The 22,145-nt window shown below is 50.8% G+C and overlaps 1 protein-coding gene across 1 annotated transcript; it reads left to right on the top strand.

The window, feature by feature from the left end:
• Window positions 1–2,408: 2,408 nt before the first annotated feature.
• Window positions 2,409–21,828, top strand: ZBTB17 (zinc finger and BTB domain containing 17). The gene is made up of 15 exons (XM_033159332.1): window positions 2,409–2,520; window positions 4,755–4,961; window positions 6,934–7,122; window positions 8,417–8,581; window positions 10,253–10,366; window positions 11,077–11,339; window positions 13,688–13,830; window positions 14,511–14,811; window positions 14,939–15,026; window positions 15,662–15,778; window positions 17,429–17,549; window positions 18,028–18,158; window positions 19,072–19,287; window positions 20,161–20,250; window positions 21,277–21,828. Exons 2-15 carry the CDS (start codon window positions 4,757–4,759, stop codon window positions 21,546–21,548), a joined length of 2,415 nt encoding a protein of 804 aa, XP_033015223.1. The 5' UTR covers window positions 2,409–2,520; window positions 4,755–4,756; the 3' UTR covers window positions 21,549–21,828.
• The last annotated feature ends 317 nt before the right edge of the window (window positions 21,829–22,145 follow it).

Genomic DNA, 22,145 nt, shown 5'->3' on the forward strand with positions numbered 1-22,145 from the left:
AGTTGAGAAAACAAGGTCCAGTGTGTGGCCTGTCACATGCATTGGCCCAGTGACATGTTGGGACAGCCCCAAGATTGTCATGGCAGCCATGGAGTCCTGAGTCACCCCAGAGCCAGACACCTGGCCTTGGATATTGAAGTCCTCCGAAAGCAGCAGTCTGGGAGTCCTCCATAGTGCCTCCAAGACCAGCCCAGGCAGCCCAGGCAGGGAGACTGCTGGGCAGCAAGGTGGGCGCTAAACCAACAGAATCCTCAATTGTTCCGATTGCCCAATGCCAGGAACACACACTCTATAAAGGTAAAGGGACCCCTGAGCATTAAGTCCAGTTGTGGACGACTCTGGGGTTGTGGCGCTTATCTCGCTTTATTGGCAGAGGGAGCTGGCGTACAGCTTCCGGGTCATGTGGCCAGCATGAATAAGCCGCTTCTGGTGAACCAGAGCAGCATATGGAAACGCCGTTTACCTTCCTGCCGGAGCGGTACCTATTTATCTACTTGCACTGTGACATGCTTTCGAACTGCTAGGTTGGCAGGAGTAGGGACGGAGCAACACGAGCTCACCCCGTCACGGGGATTCGAACCACTGACCTTCTGACCGGCAAGCCCTAGGCTCTGTGGTTTTAACCCACAGCGACACCCGCATCCCTTACACACACTATATCCCGTCCCCCATAACTGAACAGAGAGCCTGGAGAGAGAGGATTGCTAAAGGCCACAGAAACTCCTGCTCCCCGACTCTCAACTCTTCCATGATGCCGTATCGAGTACCCAGGTGGGCACAGCTGATACAGACCAGATCAACCTCCTCATTCATAATCGGATCATGGATGAGGAGGGTCTTACTCAGAGTCGGGCTGGCATTCAGCAGCCGCAGACCCAAGCATGGCACAGCATCAAAGGCAGGCTCCTCCTGAGCATGAGAGAGGAAGAAGAAGAAGAAGAGTTTGGATTTGATATCCCGCTTTTCACTACCCGAAGGAGTCTCAAAGCGGCTAACATTCTCCTTTCCCTTCCTCCCCCACAACAAACACTCTGTGAGGTGAGTGGGGCTGAGAGACTTCAGAGAAGTGTGACTAGCCCAAGGTCACCCAGCAGCTGCATGTGGAGGAGTGGAGACACGAACCCGGTTCCCCAGATTACGAGTCTACCGCTCTTAACCACTACACCACACTGGCGGAGGAGGAGCCGCAGCCTTGGAAGCTTTGCGGTGCTGGGCAAGGACTCCTGCTGATGATGCATGCTCAACACGTGTCACACACATGATGTCACAGGTGCATGTCACACAGCTTGGCCCCTCCAGTCTTCGGCCCAAGGTGGTGCCTCTGGCTGGCACTAACTGCCTGTGCCAGGTGCCCCTTACCTGGCCTGCCCCTGTCCCAAAACCATACCTTCCCCTACCCTGAACCACTGTGATCGAGCCTCTCCTGCTCTCCCCGGGTCCTCTATTCTGAGATCAACCTACGCTCCTTAATTTAAAAAACAACAAAACCTCCGAATTTAAAAACACAGAAGTTAAATCAGCTTAAAACTATTTTAAAACATTATAAAAGTTAGGGCAAAACCAGCGTCAGGATCACAACAACAACAACCCCCCTAAACAATACCCCAGCCCTTGTGATCATTTTGCTGTTGTCCAGCATTATGCCAGTTGTTTGTCCATTATACTGATCGTTACCTACCTGCCTAGCTGGAAAGTTTACTTTGTTGTTGTTCAGTCGTTCAGTCGTGTCCGACTCTTCGTGACCCCATGGACCAGAGCACGCCAGGCATGCCTATCCTTCACTGCCTCTCGCAGTTTGGCCAAACTCATCAGCATTCCCTTTATTTTAGTCCTCTCTTTCTCTTGAAACTTCTTGTTTGCTGGTGGAAAGTGAAGAGTGGAGCAAAAGGTGGAGAAAGGAAAAGAAAGTGTGGGGGACGAGAAAGTGGAACAAAGAAATGGAAAGAAGAAGAAAGAAAGGCGATTTTTAAATAAAAAAAATAGAATTAAAAAAAATGATGTTAGTTGTTTCACTGTGATTATTGCAGCCGTTGGGGGGGATGGGATTGTTTCAAAAAAGTGGTGTACAAATAACAGTCGATCATGATGGTTAATAATTAATAACAATAGGAAGAGGAAAATGTGAGAGGGAAAGAGCAAAAGAAGAAGAAATGAATGGGCGGGGAAGCAGGCAACGGGTCCCCCCTCAATCTCTGCGCTTCCCTATCCCCCGGAGAAACTGCGCTGCCTCTAGTGCTTGTCCCTGCCTCTGGTGTCATGGCGGCCAAAAGACGCTGCGGGGCCGCCTGCGTCACGTGCCAGCAGTTCCTTTGCCCTCGCCCCTTTTCCGCCGGCGAGACGGGACGCGCAGTGCACGCAAAGCGAAAGAGGGGAAAAAAAATGCGCGTCGAGAAAGAGGGCGGTGGCTACGGAGACGCCGTTTCCGCCCGGGCCCAAGATGGCGGCGCCCTTTGTCTGTTCCGTGTCACTCTGAGCGCCGCCGCCGCCGCCCGGGATTATGTGACGCGCGCCGGATAGCAGGTGCGGGGTGGTGGTGGGGGGGGGCAGGGGGAGGGTTCGTGGAAGGGGAGGGGCCGGGAAGGGGAGGGGCAGGAAGGCAGCCGGGGGTGGGGGCTGCCTGTCAGGGGGAGGGGGCTGCTAGCCAGCAGGTGGGGGGAATTTAGGGGGCCGGGGGCTGCCTGTAAAGGGGGAGCAGGGAGCTAATATGGGGCATTGACAGAGGCGGCAAGCTGGGAGGGTTGGGGGGGGCTGGAGGGGAGAAGAAACAAGCAGGGGGGCAATGGTGTGTGCGGTGGGGGGGCGAGGTTAAGGGGGTCCAGGAAAGCAAGCAGAGGAAGGGGACAATCGGGGGCGCTGGCCGCCTGTGGAGGCCAATTGCCCTCCCCCCCAACACACACACACACCCCGAGTGTCAGGTGCTGCTGCGGGTGAGGAAATTCAGGTCAGTAACATTTGTATTGTGTTTGGAAATACAATTTGGAATTTAAAAAAAAGAAATATGGGGTGGTGGGACTTACTTGTTCAGGGTGGGGAAGAGACGCGAAGGTCCAGTTAGGATTCTTTCTGTGCCCCTTTTTTTTTGGTGAGGGGCAGGAAGCCTGTGACAGAGTTTAGTTGGGGGGCTGAAAGTGTTAAAGGAGAAATATGAGGGCTCCCTTGGACAAAAAACAAGGACACCAGCCAGGAATGCCAGAGCAAAACAGCAGCCAGTAAGTAGGCTTGGTCTTTATTTGAAGCCTGTCGCGACAGGGCCCCCACCTGCCACCAGGTGGAACAAAATGGAAGCCCCGAACAGGAAGAGACCCCGACTTTTATTAGTTACTAATCCCCCAAGTAACACCCCCAGACTACATCATTACTACATCACAGATTGGGAGGGTCAAGGGAGGTAACCTGAGTGTCTTGACACCTGTGTCATCCCTCCTTGAACCCCTTCCAGGCACACATATCTACAAAACAAAACAGTAATGACTGTCATTTCTTCTAGCCTGGGCTCAATCCATTTTCAGGTGGTGGAAATGACCCATCGTCTGGCAGTTTTGAGTGGGCACATTGCCTGGGAGATTGTGGCTGCCCTGTGAGCGCACCAGGCCTCCCCTCTTCGATAGTGCAGGACAACAGTGGAACGCTTTAGATCTGATATACGGTTAATTTTTTATGAGTTTATAACAGAAACGCTATAGAGAAAGAAATATTTTCACTCAAGTGTCTGTCTGTGTGTGTGTGTGTGTGGTGCTTGTGGAACTAGGTGGTTCGGGGGAATTCCTGTAACAAAAGCATATTCAGGTGAGGGGAAGGAGCTGTTGCTCAGTGCTTACAGAACACCCCAGGTTCAGTCCCTGCTGGCAGCATCTCCAGGTAGGACCAGGAGAGAGACCCTTGCCTGAAACCCAGGAGAGCCTTTGCTGCGTGTCCACTTTCTGCGTTCTGGTGGGGGGTGGGCAGGTGATGGGTGCTCTCAATTGGTTTGGGGGAAAAGTGTGGACCCCATGAGGGAGGAGATTGAAGGTGTTGGAGGAGGGGAGATGGGTTCAAGTCCCACCTGGGCCCCAGACCCAAGAAATAAGTCATCTTAGCTTGTCTGAGTATCTATAAAATGGGAACATGCTGATTTGCCTCATCTTGAGAACAGCAACACTAAGGGCAGCAGAGCCCCTTTGCAAATACACATCCTAGAAAAAGAGGATATAACTGGAAAGATCAGCCTGTTTGCAGTGACAGCTGTCAGACTTCTTCATATGTGCCTCAGGATTAGTGTGTTGGTTTGCTACAGGGGGATCTGGCCTCACTTATGCTGGGTTGTTCCTGGAAAGGAGGGAGATGCCTTATACTGAATCCCATTGTTGGCCCATCTAGCTCAGTACTGTCTACACTGACTGGTAGCAGTTTTACAGTGTTTCAGGCAGGAGTATCTCTCAGCCTTACCTTGAGGCCCCACTGCGGATTGAACCTGGGGCCTTCTGCATGCCAAGCAGGTGCTCTCCAACACAGCTAAGCCCCATCCCCTTCTGTTGTGTGCAGAAATGGTTGTCAACAGAATTGTAAAGCTGGAAGAGAACCCCTGAGGGTCATCTAGTCCAACCCGCTGCAATGCAGATATCGCAACTCATGCATCCATGACAGATGGTGAAACATTGGAACTGCATGCTGCTTTCCTTTGGCTGGGCAGGGCATGATTTGTGGGGCAGAGGGAGGCCTGCATAGTCAGAGGAGGTGCGCCTGTGCTCAAGGGCCTCCTGCCTCTCTCCCCACAGCCATGGATTTCCCTCAGCACAGCAAGCAGGTGCTGGAGCAGCTGAACCAGCAGCGGCAACTGGGCCTGCTGTGCGATTGCACCTTTGTGGTGGATGGCATCGACTTCAAGGCCCACAAGGCAGTGCTGGCGGCCTGCAGCGAATACTTCAGGATGCTCTTCGTGGACCAGAAGGACGTGGTGCACTTGGACATCAGCAACGCAGCAGGTGGGCCTAGCGGCGGATGGGGTTGCAGGAAATTATCCCGTGCCTGAATGGTCTGCGAAATGCAAGGTTGAGGGAAATGACTAGCTGGCCAGGATAACAGTTGCAAGGGGCCCAAATGACCACAAGGCCCTGAAGCAGCCAGCCTAGGTTGTGCAGGTTTCCCACAGGAAGGGGCCTGCAGAGCTGATTGATTGCATTATATCCAGCCTTTATCTCTCAGGTGCTCAAGGTGGTATGCATGGTTCCCTCCCCCTCAATTAATCCTCACAACAAATCTGCAAAACAAAATAAAAAATAAAAAAATTCCTTCTAGTAGCACCTTAGAGTCCAACTAAGTTTGTTGTTGGTATGAGCTTTCGTGTGCATGCACACGAAAGCTCATACCAACAACAAACTTAGTTGGTCTCTAAGGTGCTACTAGAAGGATTATTTTATTTTTTATTTTGTTTTGACTATGGCAGGCCAACACAGCTACCTACCTGTAACAAATCTGCAAGGTAGGTTAAGCTGAGAGGCAGTGACTGGCCCTCAAGGTCGCCCAGTGACAGCTTTATGAATGAGCAGAGATTTGAACCCTGGTCTCTCCCAGGGTCCAGTCTAAGTACAGGTAAGTCAAGCAAGGTGAGTCCAGCAAGGGACCCACGTCGCACTCCCCATGCAAGGCAAACAGCAGCAAGCCCCCGGGCAAGTTGTACCCTCCCAACATCTGGGCCAGAGATACGAGGCAGAGGCAGACTTGAGCAAAAACCACCTTGGGGGGAAGTATGACTGGGCCTTGGCGGTGCCTCTGGGCCACCCAGTACCCTGTCTCTCGATGTCCCTGGTGCCCCCAAGGAAGTAACAGTGGGAGCCTCGTTGGTCCCTAGAAGGAGCCTAGAGATTTCTTTGGCGGTATATAAATTACCTAATAAATAAATACAGATTTAAAATAAATAAAATCAGATACTAAATCACCAAGTATAATTTTATTTTGTAAAATGACACAAAACTTCCACGCGTGTGTGTATGTCATGTGCGACACAGGACTGGGTCTGATTTCTTCACATTAATCTACCCGAACAAGACATCCCCCCCACCCCACCCAGTTTAGGTGGGGATAAGTCACAGAGCCCAGGACTTGCCGATCAGACATTCGGCGGTTCGAATCCCTGCGACGGGGTGAGCTCCCATTGCTCGGTCCCTGCTCCTGCCCACCTAGCAGTTCAAAAGCATGTCAAAGTGCAAGTAGATAAATAGGCACCCCTCCGGCGGGAAGGTAAACGGTGTTTCCGTGCGCTGCTCTGGTTCTCCAGAAGCAGCTTAGTCATGCTGGCCACATGACCCAGAAGCTGTACGCCGGCTCCCTCGGCCAATAAAGTGAGATGAGCGCCGCAACCCCAGAATTGTCCGCGACTGGACCTAACCGTCAGGGGTCCCTTTACTTTTAAGTCATAGAAAGGGAAGAGAAAAATGGCTAGGGAGGGTGGGGAATATGGGTGTTTCTGGTCTTTACTGTTTTCATTTTTAGCTTTGTAAAACTATGAGATCCAGTTTTTAGAAGAAGAGTGTGGAGAGGAAGGAGATTTAGCAAAGTTCTGGCTCTTTCAGTGCTTTCTATTTTTTAAAATCAAATTCTTTCAAATTGTTGGTGCCCCTGCTTTGCAGACGCCTTAAACCATGTGCTCAGTTTGCCTGTCGGGCTACCCAGCACTTGGCACCAGGGTCCACTCTGCCTTACTTGCAGGTGGGAAGTCCATGATGGTCTGTCATAAGAACATAAGCAGAGCCAGTGGCCCATCTAGTCCAGCCTCCTGTTCTCACAGGGGCCAGCCAGATGCCTATGGGAAGCCTGCAAGCAGGAACTGAGCACATGAGCAACTCTCCGATCTTGCGGTTCCCACAAACTGGCATTCAGAAGCATTGCTGCCCCCAACTGTGGAAGGCAGAGCCGAGCCATTGTCCTGGGCTGACTGCCTGTCCGTGCCTATTCCAGGTCTCGAGCAGGTGCTGGAGTTCATGTACACATCCAAGCTGAACCTGAGCCTGGAGAACGTGGAGGACGTCTTGGCTGTGGCTGGCTTCCTTCAGATGCAGGAGATCATCATCGCTTGCAACTCCCTGAGGACCCTGTCAGCACCAGCAGAAACTGCAGTGGAGAGCCCGGGGGACCCCCCGACAGCTGGTATGGGGCTGTGGTTGTAATTTCGTGAGCAGGGAGGTAACGGGGGCACTTCTCTAGATTTCTGGGCAATCCCTGGTTAGATCTCTGGAGACTGGTCCGTGAGCCCCAAAAGGAGGTCCCAGTCGAATATTTATTTTTATTGTTGTTATTATGATTATTGGAAGTGGAAGGGAAGCCATGTGTCATCTGGTCCAACCCCCTGCAATGCAGGAATCTCATTTAAAGCATCCATTACAGATGGCCACACAGCCTCTACTTAAAAACTGCTCTGGACTTGTAACAGGGTAAAAGGAGTATTGGGAAATAATTTATAATGAATTGGAAAAAATGTTTAAGTACCTTTCAAAAAAATAAAATCAGAATCCTTCTTGTTTGGGATAATTCAGGTGGGAATTCCCAGGTGTCAAAAAAAAAGACTATTTATGTGTGCCACTACTGTGCCCCGTGTTTTGTTAGCCCAAAAATGGAAACCGAGCGAGGTCCCACCCAAAGAAGAATGGCAGCTTAAACAGATGGAATATACGCAGCTTGCAGATTTAACTTACAGAATAAGAGAACAAGAAGAACATACGTTTAAAGATGATTGGAAAATGTTTATTGAATCTATGGGTGAAAATTGCGTACATTTAAAAACGCTGGCAGCATTAGATAAATTCAAGCGTGTAGATGATTTTTGACGGATGTAACAATGGAATGGTTTAGCTTACGTAAAATACACAGGGATTTATGGTATGTAAGTTGAACCATGGAAAGAGAAGAAGGGAAGTCATTGGTTTAAGGTTGTTTAAATGAATATTCTAAAATGTAAAATAGAAAAAACTTAATAAAAATTATACCAAAACAACAACAACAACAACCTGCCAAGGAAGGAGAGTTCTCTCAACTGATCCTCATAAAGCTTGGTTTCCAGACCCTTGATCATCTTGGCAAGGCAGAATAGAGTGGTGCTATTACTTCCCTTGATCTGGACACTAGACTTCTTGTTTATGTAGCCTAGAATAGCATCAGCTTTTTTTTTTAACGCTGCATCACACAATTGGCTCATGTTAAGCTTGCGGTCCACCAAGAGGGCATCTGTAGGGAGACCCCCAACCTTGGCCTGAACCAGCAGGGCGTTCCTCACCCTTCTCTCCCCCAGCGCCTCCTCAAGTTCTTGTCATCATGGCAGCCCTTGTGCCCATTGTGCAGATGGGGTAAGTGGGTGGGGGCTCAGCATCTGGTAGCAGAGCTGCTCTCCTGGGGCCACAGCTGAGAGGAGCCTGTCCTAGTTGGTTTTGGCCCCTCTCTTTCCTAGGGCAGGAGAAAACAGCTGGTGGGGGTAAAGAGGCGACAGAGACCCCCCAGGATCTGGAGGAGACCCCACAGCCCCCACCCAGCAGCATCCAGAAGGAGGCGGCCATGGATCCCACAAAGGAACAGGAGGAAGAGGAGGCTGAATGCGCAGCTGGTGAGGGCCCAGGTAGGCACCGGGAACAAGGGTCTTGGATAGAGCCAGACTTAAATGTATAAATCATATTTGTCTGCATTGTCGTATTTTCACAATCTGCCCTGGAACTGTTTGGTGAAGGGCGCAAACAGTAAATAAGCAAATGAAAACTTTTGCTCAGTTGAAACACTCCTGTTTGGTCCTTGGAAGGACCTGGGTTCAAACCCTGCCATCTGCAGAAAGCCTGCCACCAGTCAGTGCAGGTGATGCCAAGCCAAATGGACCAATGTCGCTTCCTGAGCCTTTGTTTAAATCAGCCCTTTAATCTGGAACCATGAGGACTAGCGTTTCCTTCGTTTTCAGTAACTGAACTGTAGAACACCTGCTTTGCATGCAGGAGGTCCTGGTTCGATCCCCTGAACCACCAGGTTTGGCTGAGAATGTTCCCTGCCTTGTGGGCTTCTGCCCATTGGTGCGGGCAATACAGTGGTACCTCGGGTTACAGATGAAGAAGAAGAAGAAGAAGAAGAAGAAGAAGAAGAAGAGTTTGGATTTGATATCCCGCTTTTCACTACCCGAAGGAGTCTCAAAGCGGCTCACATTCTCCTTTCCCTTCCTCCCCCACAACAAACACTCTGTGAGGTGAGTGGGGCTGAGAGACTTCAGAGAAGTGTGACTAGCCCAAGGTCACCCAGCAGCTGCATGTGGAGGAGCAGAGACGCGAACCCGGTTCCCCAGATTACGAGTCTACCGCTCTTAACCACTACACCACACTGGCTTCAGGTTACAGACGCTTCAGGTTACAGACTCCACTAACCCAGAAATAGTACCTTGGGTTAAGAACTTTGCTTCAGGATGAGAACAGAAATCGGGCAGCAGCAGGAGGCCCCATTAGTTAAAGTGGTGCTTCAGGTTAAGAACGATTTCAGGTTAAGAACGGACCTCCGGAACGAATTAAGTACATAACCAGAGGTACCACTGTACTGAGCTTGGCTGAGCAGTGGTCTGATTTGGTGCCAGGGGGCTTCCTTTGGGAGAAGGGTGGGGAGAGAGCCGGCTTGGGATCACGGCAGCAATTTATAAAAAAAAAAAACACCTCCTCTATTCCAGTCCTCTCCCAAAGCTCAGGGCACACTGAAACATCTCAGAACACAACCTAAAAATCTGTTTTGAAACCTTGGGTTCCTTGCCTGATGATGCAATGAAACGGGCCAAAATTCCAAGTAGAGCTTATTTTGAGATGCTTCCAAAGTATCTTACAGAGAGTAAAAAGGTCCCCCAAGGGCCATCTAGTCCAACCCCCTGCAATGCAGGAATCGCAGCCCAGTGATCCGTGTGTACAACAGCCTTCCCTCACAACCCGATTCCCTCCAGATGTGTTGGGTGTTGTAGTCCAAAACATCTGGAGGGCAGCAGGTTGGGGAAGGCTGGTGTGGGATCTGAAGGCCAAGAGGAGGAAATTCAAACAAAATATTTAGGAAGACTGCATTACTCAGCATTCATGAGATCTAGCACCTTGGGTGGGACTTGATTTTAACATTTGCAGCAGGCTTCGTCTGTTAGCCCAGGATGTCTGTTCGCTTCCCTCCCTCATCAAATCCTGCCCTGCTTCCTGTTCCCTTTCTCTGATTTGTTGCCCCTTATCCCCGTGGCTGTTGGTCACTAATGCTGAGGGGTATGTGACCAACTCCTCTCTTTTTTCAGCTGTAGAAGATGACGTCTCCTCCCGAGTGCCCGACACCTCGCAGGCAGAAGGCTCCTGCCCTGGGGAAAGCAGCGCTGCCCCAAAACCTGCCCTTTCGAGGGCTGCAGAGGCTGGTGAGTGGCAACAGCAGCAGGGCGGAAAGCCTTTCCTGGGTGCTCCTGGGGGGTGATATCTGCGTGGCACCCAAGGGATCTTGGTTTTCCCTTTGCCCATGACGCCTGTAGGTCACGAGGGCACCAAGCAAGCGCTTCCTTTCGGGGAGAACATTCTCGTATCACCAGCCGCCCTCAGAAGGGAAACAGATGAGGCTTGCAGGATCCGGGTTCATAGAACCAGAGAATTGCAGATTTGGAAGGGATCCCTGAGGATCATCTAGCCCAACCCCCTGCAATGCAGGAATCCCAGCTGAAGATTTCAGGAAGATGGCCTCCGGGTATCTGAAAGGCTGCCGGGGGGAAGGCAGAGCAGACCCTTGCTCTCTCTGTTCCTCCAGAGGGCAGAGCATGCAGATGGACAAGGCAGGGAGGCAGATTTTGGCAAAGCTTTAGGGGGGGCTGCTTTGGCCAGGAGGGCACCACCCACCTCAGGCTCAGAAGCGTCCTTCTGTTGGGGAGGGGGCTGTACGTTGCAAGATCCCGATCCTTAGCAGAGGGTCAGGCTAGATGCCTTCCAGAAACCCCACCCAACTTGCCGATTTTGTGAATGTAATCCAGGAGGGTACAGGGGAAGGCAGTGCAGACGCCTAGACACTGGTGGCTCTCACAATATGGCGTCTAGCGCAGGTGGCCCACTCGACTGCTTCTTTCTCTCTGTGACTCTCTAGCTGAGCCCTCTGCACTGAAGCTGTCCTCTGAGATGGAGGCAGAGCTGGAAGGCAAGGGCGAGGGGACCGTGCAACCAGAGGCCGATGTACCTTCCCAGGCCCACGAGGCCCAGCTGGCCAACGGCAACTCCCAGGATGAGGAAGAGTCGGGGGGCACGGACTCCGGGGCAGAGAACGCAGGGGAGGCCCGGCTTCTGCGCTCGGGGACCTACAGCGACAGGACCGAGTCCAAGACCTACGGGTCGGTCACCCACAAGTGCGAGGTGAGAGATTATCATTTCACTGAATGCATACCATGCTGAGCACTGGATGGTTGGCCAAACAACATCTGCTGCAGCTGCCTTTTGCAGCCTAACTTTCTGCAGCTGAAACATGATGTGGCATGGACCTTCCACCCCAGAATGTTTTACTTTGATGTTGAACCAACAGTGATAGGACAGGCAAACCATGTATTTCGCTATCAGCCTTAAGTTGTTGGGGGTGTTTTGCAACAAAACCTGGGTGCTGTTACCAACCACCTTGAATAGCTCACTGGGCCAATTTTAAGAAGGGACAGATCCTGTCCTTATGGCCTGGGTGAGCTTGATCAGTAGCAACACTCCTCAGTTGCCTCTCGAGACAGACAGATACCAACAGTAGGACACAGATCCTTTATGACATTGAAGTGAAGTAAGAGGCTCTCCAGTTGAGAGTTTGGTGGACGAAGTTCAGCAGCAGCATCTCGCATCTTGCCAGCGTTACCTGTCCATTTGCCGTTGGACAAGGTCTTCCCATCGGATGCCGTGACCAGGTGTCGCAGGGGGAAACTCGTCGGTGTGGAGGGCACAAGCCAACCAGATCAGCTTACGGCTGAGCTTGACCTCTACCCGATGCATGGCACCACCCTCCCGGCTGGTGTGAACGTTTGTAGAATGGCCTCTAACGGCCTGCAGGTGGTTATCAGTGCCCTTCTAGAAGATTACAAGCAATAACCTCAGCTGGCTTTTCTTTCTTTGAGCCTTTCTCCAGAGTGAAGTGGTAGAGATATATTCTACCTAGTTCACTGCGCACAGAAGGCGGCGGCAGTGGTGTGGCACGCAGGCAGGCCCAGCACCATATCTGATGCCCTGCAGATCATTATGCATCCCTAATGTGTTGTACTCCATCTTTTTATGAGAATAATAATAATAATAATAATAATAATAATAATTTATTTATACCCCGCCCTTCCCCGCAAACTGGGCTCAGGGCGGCTAACACCAATAAAATCACAACAAAAAAACATAAAACAGTTCATTAAAATACAGATTAAAATACAATTTAAAATTAAATCTAAACTTCATTTTTAAGTAGCCCACCAATCACCCCAAAAGAACGAAACATCAGGGTTAAACTGAAACCAACCGAAAGGCTAGGTGGAACAGCTCCGCCTTGCAGGCCCTGCGGAAAGATGCCAAATCCCGCAGGGCCCTGGTCTCTTGTGCCAGACTGTTCCACCAAGTCGGGGCCAATACTGAGAAGGCCCTGGCCCTATTTGAAGCCAACCTAGCATCCTTGTGGCTTGGGACCTCCAACAAATTATTATTTGAGGACCTTAAGGTCCTACCCGGGACATACCAGGAGAGGCGGTCCCTTAGGTATGAGGGTCCTAAGCCGCATAGGGCTTTAAAGGTCAAAACCAGCACCTTAAACCTGACCCTGTACTCCACCGGGAGCCAGTGCAGCTGGTAGAGCACTGGATGAGAAGTGGAAGTCGCACTTAGTTTTCCTAATGTCAGTTCATGACTTCCATCATTTCCATCCTGAGCATCTTTGCTCTTCATTTTCATCAGCAGGGAAAAAAAATATTTAATTTGATGGCATTGGCGCACCCTGCTTACTTCTGCTTATATTCAGCAAACCACCTTCTCTTGTCTTCTTGTCACGTCTGCTTTTTGTCTGTTACGCTCAGGCAGATCTGGCGAGACAATCTGATTGTGCAGTCCTCTTTTAATGATTTTTATGCAATTTCACGCGCATTTCCCCCCATGAAAAACAGTAATGGAAGTTTGAAATGATTGAAAATTCCTCATATTTTTTTACATAGTGGTTTACCAAACTAAATTATATTAATTAAAAAAGTTTTGTGCTGTCGCTATTAAGCTTCGGGCCGCACAAATAGGTGGCTCCTGGTCCTTCTTTTCAATTTAAGTATTGTAATAATCTGAATTGCTGATTCTTTTAATTAATTTTAATTAATTAATTCTCTTAAAGCAATAATTATTAAGTTTAATATGTTTTAGTTTTAAGACGGCCAACTCCTTTTAGATTATATCTCAGATCAATTTTAAATTGCATTTATTATTGATTCTGTATGTGTCTTTTTGTGTGTGTGTATGCATGCTGGTCATCGACTGTAATAAATAATAATAATAATAATAATAATAATAATAATAATAATAATAATAATACTTATATGAATTAAACCGCAATAGGTTTTGAATTCCTGAGCCGTGTAACAACTTTTTAAACCACCGCTCATTTTGGGAATTTTGAAAGTTGGAAAATTCGGCATGCGCCCACTTGTGAGGGGGCTCCCTCGGGACCAGCCACTTATGCCGCCTCCTCCTTCTCTCTGTCCCCCCCCCCCCAGGACTGCGGGAAGGAGTTCACTCACACTGGCAACTTCAAGCGGCACATCCGCATCCACACCGGGGAGAAGCCCTTCACCTGCCGCGAGTGTAGCAAGGCCTTCTCCGACCCGGCAGCCTGCAAGGCTCACGAAAAGACACACAGGTAGGTGGCCAGTAGCCAGAGAGGATGATCCAGAAGGGGAAGGCATTACGGTGGAACGGGCAGGCTCATGAAGGAAGGGGCGGAAGGATTCCCATTGGCAGTTGTGGCGGCCGTGCGATGCCCGTGCCAACAGCTTAGCCTTCCCTGCCCAGCTTCTGTCTGTGTAAATGGCGCAAATGCCGACGACGGCACAGGGATGTGGGGAGGCTGCATGAGCCTCCGACCTCTCGGTCGGCATCGCGAGCAGATCCTCTCAGCTGTAGTTAATCAAAGCTGACGTTTGCACCCAGGGCCACCTCCTGCCCATAAAATCCATGATTATTATTTATTAAATTTGTAAACCGCCCTATACCCACAGGTCTCAGGGCGGTTCACAATATGAAATCGCAAGATGAAAACACAGAATACATAATTAAAACAAAAACAACCACAGCCTTTGATGTACCAGCCTGTCCTCCTATGCACCAAGCTGTTCTGTAAAACCGCCTTACTGTTGCGCCACCCTGCAGCAAGGGGTTCCGCCGGTTAACGGCATCTTTTCTTTCTGCAAAGCTGTCCTTCGTTCCCTCTCGCCCACCCTGAATTCTCCCGCGGCGGCGTCTAACTACGCTTCTGTTAGTTGCGGAGTCAGGTGGGCGGGTAGCATCGGTGACCCTTCCCTCTCCCCCTCCCCCCACCAGCCCCCTGAAGCCATACAGCTGTGAGGAGTGTGGCAAGAGCTACCGCCTCATCAGCCTGCTGAACCTACACAAGAAGCGCCACACCGGGGAGGCCAAGTACCGTTGCGAGGACTGCGGCAAGCTCTTCACCACCTCCGGCAACCTGAAGCGCCACCAGCTGGTCCACAGCGGGGAGAAGCCCTACCGGTGTGACTACTGCGGCCGCTCGTTCTCCGACCCCACCTCCAAGATGCGCCACTTGGAAACCCACGACACCCACAAGGAGCACAAGTGCCCCCATTGTGAGAAGAAGTTCAACCAGGTAAGGCTGGAGGGGTGGAGGGCAGCTCCCCTGCTCCGGCTGGGGGTGGGGTGGGTGGAACGCCTACGGATGTTTGGGAACACCCCGCCACCCCCTCTCAAAGCCGGTCTCTCGCCTTTGCTGCCAGGTGGGGAACCTCAAAGCCCACTTGAAGATCCACATTGCCGATGGACCCCTCAAGTGCCGGGAGTGCGGAAAGCAGTTCACTACATCAGGTATGCGGCCCTTGGGCGGTCACCCGGACGGGCTGGGTGGCCCCCGGCCTCCTTTGCCCGCAGCCCATCTGGGGCCTGTGTCGAGGGAGCTGACACAGAGCAGTTTGTTTGCAGATCAGAGAGAAACGAGGCAACCCAAGCTCACTTGCAGTTAGTTGTTTTGTTAAGGAATCGGAACAGAAAACATACAGAGACTCCTGAGATACACTCCACTATAGCAAGCAGTTGCTTGGGCTGTCTTGCACCTCCCAATTCACTCCATTCCCTGTGTTTTGGGCCTCTGGCTGGCTCTCTGTTATGTGTAGCAAAGAGGAGCTGGCAGGCTGTCAGCACAAACACTGTCAGTAGGGTGAAGCTGGCAAGTCTGACTCCCGTCTTTACTCCGTGTTGGGGCACTGCTCCTTTCCCCCTTTTCCTCAGCCTCCAAGCTCGCTGCCTCTAGTACCTCCCAGCTCTTCCCCTCCTCTGGGATGTGTCCACCACCAGGAGCCCGGATCCAAATCCTCTCCCTCTGCGCTTTCCCGGGGGGGGGGGGGGCTCTTAGCCGGTTTCTACCACTCCTCCTGATCTAGCCAGTCTCCGACAGCCTGCCCAAGGCTTCTCCACATTTCCTCCTCCTCCTCCTCCGCCCGCAGGCAACCTCAAGCGGCACCTGCGCATCCACAGTGGGGAGAAACCGTACATCTGCGTGCACTGCCAGCGGCAGTTTGCCGACCCGGGGGCTCTGCAGCGCCATGTCCGCATCCACACAGGTGAGTTTGGCCAAGGGGCGCTCCCTTCATTCCCCGGGTGGTCAGAGAAGGCGTTACAAGCTGTTGCCTTCCAGCAGGGTGGGTCTCCCAGCTCTGACCTGCTGGGGCTCATAGGATCATTGAATTCTATGGAGTCGGAAGGGAAGGAGAGTCTGCCACTTTCCCAGGCCACCCGTTCCTCTGTCAAACAGCTCTTACTGTTGGAAAGTTATTCCTCGTGTTCAGTTGCAGTCTCCTTCCTTGTCATTAGAATCTGTTGCTTCAAGTTACAAGGAAATTCCAGCTAAACATTGTGGGAGTGTTAAGGGTAGTAGGAAAGGATATATTTAATAAGTATTATCCTTCCTTCACTCATGCTAGTGAAGTGATGTAGCAGAGCAGATTCCCCTCAATATTATAGCTGTAAGCTAGTTTGCAGATTCGTTTGAATCTCTTAGTTAAGATTATTTCCTGGTGTCCCCTTTAATCCCTCTTAAAAAAATAAAGATTCAAGAGTCTTTCTGAGTAAAGTAACACAAAGTTTACTTACATTTTAGTTCACGATATGATCCCTGAAAGGCAGGCTTTACTTAGTGGTTACACAAACAAAGTATGAGTTACAGGTAGGTAGCCGTGTTGGTCTGCCATAGTCAAAACAAAATAAAAAATTTAATTTTTTTTTAAAAAAATTCTTCCAGTAGCACCTTAGAGACCAACTAAGTTTGTTCTTGGTATGAGCTTTGGTATCTGAAGAAGTGTGCATGCACACGAAAGCTCATACCAAGAACAAACTTAGTTGGTCTCTAAACAAAGTATGAGTTAATCTCATAGGGAGATTGAACTCATGTGCTGCTGTCTGAGAGCCGGCAGACAGCAAAATTACATTAAGATAACAATGGCTGCAGGAGAGCAACATGGCAGCAAAACAACAACAACAAGGGAGAGAATAAGACGACTGAGAAAATGGCTGCATGACTCTGCTCCTTTATAGAGTCAGCCAGAGCCACGCCCAGTCGCCCATCTCCCAGGTCACATGCAGGGGGAGGCTGCTGCAGACCAGTGGAATAGGAAGTTACACTGACCGGGTGCCCCCCTGCCTGTGCCCACTCTTGGGAAATAAGGAATGTTGCACTTGACCGTACCAATGGATTACATCCCACAAACACTAGGAAGATGTGGGAGGGACAACCTTGGAAGATTGAACCTGGGACCTTCTGCATGCAAAGTTGGAGTTTTGCCCCTGAGCCGTGGTCCCTTTCCTTAACAATAAAGCAAGCTTGTAGTCCTCAAGCCATCCAAGTAGGTGGCCATCCCTGCGCCCCTGTGATGTTCATAGAATCATAGAGTTGGAAGAGACCACAAGGGCCATCCAGTCCAACCCCCTGCCAAGCAGGAAACACCATCAAAGCATTCCTGATAGATGGCTGTCAAGCCTCTGCTTAAAGACCTCCAAAGAAGGAGACTCCACCACACTCCTTGGTAGCAAATTCCACTGCCGAACAGCTCTCACTGTCAGGAAGTTCTTCCTAATGTTTAGGTGGAATCTCCTTTCTTGTAGTTTGAATCCATTGCTCCGTGTCTGCTTCTCTGGAGCAGCAGAAAACAACCTTTCACCCTCCTCTATATGACATCCTTTTATATATGTTACCCTCCCCTCCCTTCTCTCTCCAGGCGAAAAGCCCTGCCAGTGCCTGATCTGTGGCAAGGCCTTCACTCAAGCCAGCTCCCTCATTGCCCACGTGCGCCAGCACACCGGGGAGAAGCCTTACGTCTGCGAGCGCTGCGGCAAGAGGTGGGCCCCTCTCTTGGCTATTGGCCTGGTCCCGGGAGAGCTTCGGGGTTCAGGGGTCATCTTCATCCATCCTGGGCTGGGGGCTGTGTTTTTGCGTTGTGGGAGGAGGCGATCTGTGTACCATGTGCTAAAACAAAGTATTTATTTGTGTTGGGCTTTTTTGTTTTCTTTGCTAAACATGGAGGCAGGGCGGGAGATTAAACCGGGCCCTCCAATTATTTCGTATAGATACATGCTCAGAGAAGCCTGTCCGAATGCTTAGAAAGTCGAGGTGAATTTTAGCTCGTTTAACTTTTTGGACTATAGTTGAAAGCAAAAGAAAATATCATTTCGTATCTTTGCAAACCACTTTGAGGTTTGTTGGACAATCAAGCAGCCTCTAAATTCTGTTAAATAAATCCAGGGAAACATTTTGAATACCTAGAATTCCTGTACATGTTTCAGTTCTGTTTCTGTGCCTCTGCCCCCCCCCCGCCAGGTTCGTCCAGTCCAGTCAATTGGCCAACCACATCCGCCACCACGACAACATCCGCCCCCACAAATGCAGCGTCTGCAACAAGGCCTTCGTGAACGTGGGCGACCTCTCCAAGCACATCATCATCCACACAGGTGAGTCCGGCTGTAGGGAGAGCCCTGGGGCAGCTGCTTCCAGCCAGGTCCACTCCGGACTCCTTCTGTTAGTGCATGAGCGCCAACTCTTTCTTCAACTTGGCAGAGTTATCAGTCCAGCCTTCTCTTGGTAAATTCCCATGACGGGAATAACCACCTTGCCTATCCAGTTCTTTCCTTAAATTCTTTTATTATTTACATTGCAAGTTACATATAAAATAAGAAACAGAACTACAGTGGTACCTTGGTTTTCGAACATCTCCGTTGACAAACATTTGGGTTTCCAAACGCCATGGACCCGGAAGTAAATGCTTCAGTTTTCAAACACGCCTCCAAAGTTGAACATGATACGCGGCTTCCACTGAGTGCAAGTTTCCGGTTTTCGAATGTTTCAGAACTCGAACGATCTTCCTGAACGGATTACATTCAAAAACCGAGGTACCACTGTGTATGCAGATCTCTGCACCCTTCAGCTATTCGGCCAGAGAGACAGGCTCACAAACTTTCGCTTATTCTGGCAGGCACTCTCCACCACATGCCCTGATAAAGATGCCTGCTGTTGGGGAGAATTCTTGTCGCTAGCCAGATGTTTTAGGCGGTTTCAAGTTTATTTTGGCAAGCCACCAACACTGTCTTCCCAGTGGCCAGCCAGATGCCCCATAGAGCAGCCCACAAGCAGGACCCGAGTACAACAGCAGCACCCTCTCCACTTGGTATCCTTGGAGAGCGCAACTGCCTCAAGACCGCGGAGGTAGAATACATAGGCACAGAGAGGCTGCGATAGTCATGCGCAGAGCAGGGAGTGCTACACAGTGGTGGGGCCCTGCCGGACCTCTCTGTGGGAAAGGCCAAAGTGAGAGGCAGCCAGCTTGCGGGTTGCTGAGGCCTCTGCACCATCCTGGACTCCCCGCAGGCGAGAAACCTTTCCTCTGCGACAAGTGCGGCCGCGGCTTCAACCGTGTGGACAACCTCCGCTCTCACGTCAAGACGGTCCACCAGGGCAAGGCCGGGATGAAGGTGCTGGAGCACGGGGAGGGCGACGAGTTCAACATCGTGACCGTGGCTTCCGACGAGATGGTGACGCTGGCCACCGAAGCCCTGGCGGCCACGGCAGTCACACAGCTGACAGGTGAGCAGGTGATCCTTAGCTGACATTCTCTTACCAAGGGCCTGAGGGAGGCTTGAGAACTCGGGCGGGGCTCTCCCCTTAAAAAAGGCGGCTTGCGACACTCGTGAGCGCCCCGAGCAACTTGCATTTTCCTCCTCCCTTGCTTTATTCTGCATATTATCCTTGGCAAATAGAGGAGGTTGCGAAAGAGCTGGTAAGCTGAATTTTGAAATCCAAACAAATGAAGCCTTCTGGTTTTCACCCAAAGTAGAATAGTTGTGGGCAGGGTGGCTTTTCTCCTCCTTTGTTCATTGCCTACGCTGAGGAGCAGTATCTCCAGTGTTTTAAATGGAGATGGGGTGCTTTTCCCAGCTGGAAACTGAATGCATAGGACCTGCCTGCCAAGCAGATGATCTAACACAGGGGTCAGCAAACTTTTTCAGCAGTGGGCCGGTCCACTGTCCCTCAAACTTTGTGGGGGGCTGGACTATATTTTGAAAAAAAAATATGAACAAATTCCTATACCCCACAAATAACCCAGAGATGCATGTTAAATAAAAGCACACATTCTACTCATGTAAAAACACGCTGATTCCCGGACCGTACGTGGGCCAGATTTAGAAGGCGATTGGGCCGCATCCGGCCCCCGGGCCTTAGTTTGGGGACCCCTGATCTAACACATTGAGCTACGGCCTCTTCCCTGTCCGTGGAACAATCTTTGCTAGGGTATTTAGTGTCTTCTCCCCCCCCCCCCCAGTATTTCAGTCCCTCCTTAAGCCTCCCCACTGCTAGGAAGGGTGTCCACCACAATGCAAAGGGCCCTTCTGCTGGTTTGGGTTGCCAAGGGGTCTCCATTGTGTGCTTCTCAACTCCCCCGTGGCTCTCGCTCTGCAGTGGTCCCTGTGGCAGCGCCCGTCACAGCTGACGAGACGGAAGCCTTGAAGGCTGAAATAACGAAGGCTGTGAAGCAAGTACAGGAAGCAGGTGAGCATCCATCTGGGAGCTTGTGGGCCACTACCCCTCCAAAGGAGGCTCTTGGCTCAGCTTTCTTAGTCACAGCTCAGATCTTCGGTAACTGTGCAGAACACAAAGCTGGGCTGTTTCTAGAAGCTTGCAGTATAGAAATCTGGCCACAAAGGTGCAGCACCCCAATGTGTGACCAGCTGTTTTATGCGCTCTTCCCCATTCTTTAGCCTTTCAGGTGATGGGGTTGAAAAGGGATGCAACTCTTACAGTTCTCAGCTTCAGTAATGCAGCAGTGTGTGCCCTCCAGCTGTTTGGGGATACAGCCCCATCACCCTTTGCTGCTCATCCATGTACCCCTATATAAAAGAGGGAAATACTTTCAAATGTACCTAAATACAGGTTCATGGTGGTGTTTTTTTAAAAAGGTGCATGTAAAGGAAAAGAACATGTGCATAGTAACAGTAAGGAGTTTCGTTCCTGGATTTGCTCATTTGCAAATAGAAGGGCTTTGGTCTAAATTCACCTCTGCCACCTGCCATGGTGTTGGGTCTGCGCACCCTCCAGCGGGGCGAGAGCACTGGGTGTGCACAAGTTTTCAAAGTGTGCTTTGTTGTCAGGGGCTCAATTGCACTAGACATTTAAAACGACGTCGTGCCACTTCAAACAAGTCCTGGCACCCCCCAAAATAATCCTGGGAACTGCAGTTTTTTGGTGCAAAGTGTAGCGCAGAGCCCCCCCCCCCCCGAGCTACATTTCTCAGAGTGGTTTAATACTTAATACCTCTTCGCAGGGAACTCTAGGAATTGTAGCCCTGTGGGAGAGCCCTTACCTTCTCAGCACCTGTGACAAACTACACCTCCCGGGAAGCTATGATTTGTAGGATGGGTGGCTGGGGCCGTTTGAAGCGATTCACCCGGGGCCCTACTGCTCGGCCTTTCTGTATGACTGTCTCTCGGATGAAGCGTTTTCAAAGAAAACAGATGGGACTGACCACCCCGGCTCTCCTGCAATTTGCTGTCTTCTGGCTTTGTCCTGTCTTTCCAGATCCAAACACCCAAATCCTGTACGCTTGCGACTCCTGCGGGGAGAAGTTCCTGGACGCCAACAGCCTGGCCCAGCACGTCCGCATCCACACAGCCCAAGCCCTGGTGATGTTCCAGGCGGACACAGACTTTTACCAGCAGTACGGTGCCCCCACTGCTGCCTGGCAGCCTGAACAGGTCATTCCTTCAGGGGAGCTGCTCTTCCGCACGAGGGATGGCAGCGATGCCCAGCCCACTTCTCTGCCCACAGAGGCCCCACAGACTGCAGAGTGAAGGGAGGGCTGGTTGCTGAGGAGCAAGGGGACCGGTATGGATTGTACTACATGCTGCTCCTTCGGGGGGGGGGGGGCAGCACGTGTGGTTTGGTTCTAAGGTGCTGCTGGCTGTTCCCTCCTTGCCCACCCAATGCCTCCAGCTTCACTCACAAGCAGCTATTTAAGGAGGTGAAGGCGTTACTAATGTAAAAAAAAAAAAAAAAGATTATTTCTGTATTTGAGAGGCTTCTGCATCTGTGTTAATATTTAGAAACAAAATAAAGGCCATTATTTTCTAATGTCTGGTTCAAAATGCACGCTGGTTTGTTGGGTATGGTCTCGGCAGCCTGTTTAAAAATCCCTTCGCATTGTATTAAAAGAAAAAGTTTTCTGGTTGTCAGTGTTGGGTTTCCGAGAGATTCCCCTCAGCTGCATTTGGTCAATATCTTCTGACGGGTGCAGGCAGCAGGGTAGAGAAAGATGCTTCAGCTAGGGAAGAAGTGAATTAAAACAACTTTACCAGCCCCTTTGAAGCTGGAGATTGAATCCCAGCACCCACTCTGGCTGACAAAATGGCTTCTCCTTGTACATCTGCTGCTGTTGCTCTCTCCATGAG

This window comes from Lacerta agilis, chromosome 8 (genome assembly GCF_009819535.1).
Source record: "Lacerta agilis isolate rLacAgi1 chromosome 8, rLacAgi1.pri, whole genome shotgun sequence".
Lineage (NCBI taxonomy): Eukaryota > Metazoa > Chordata > Lepidosauria > Squamata > Lacertidae > Lacerta > Lacerta agilis.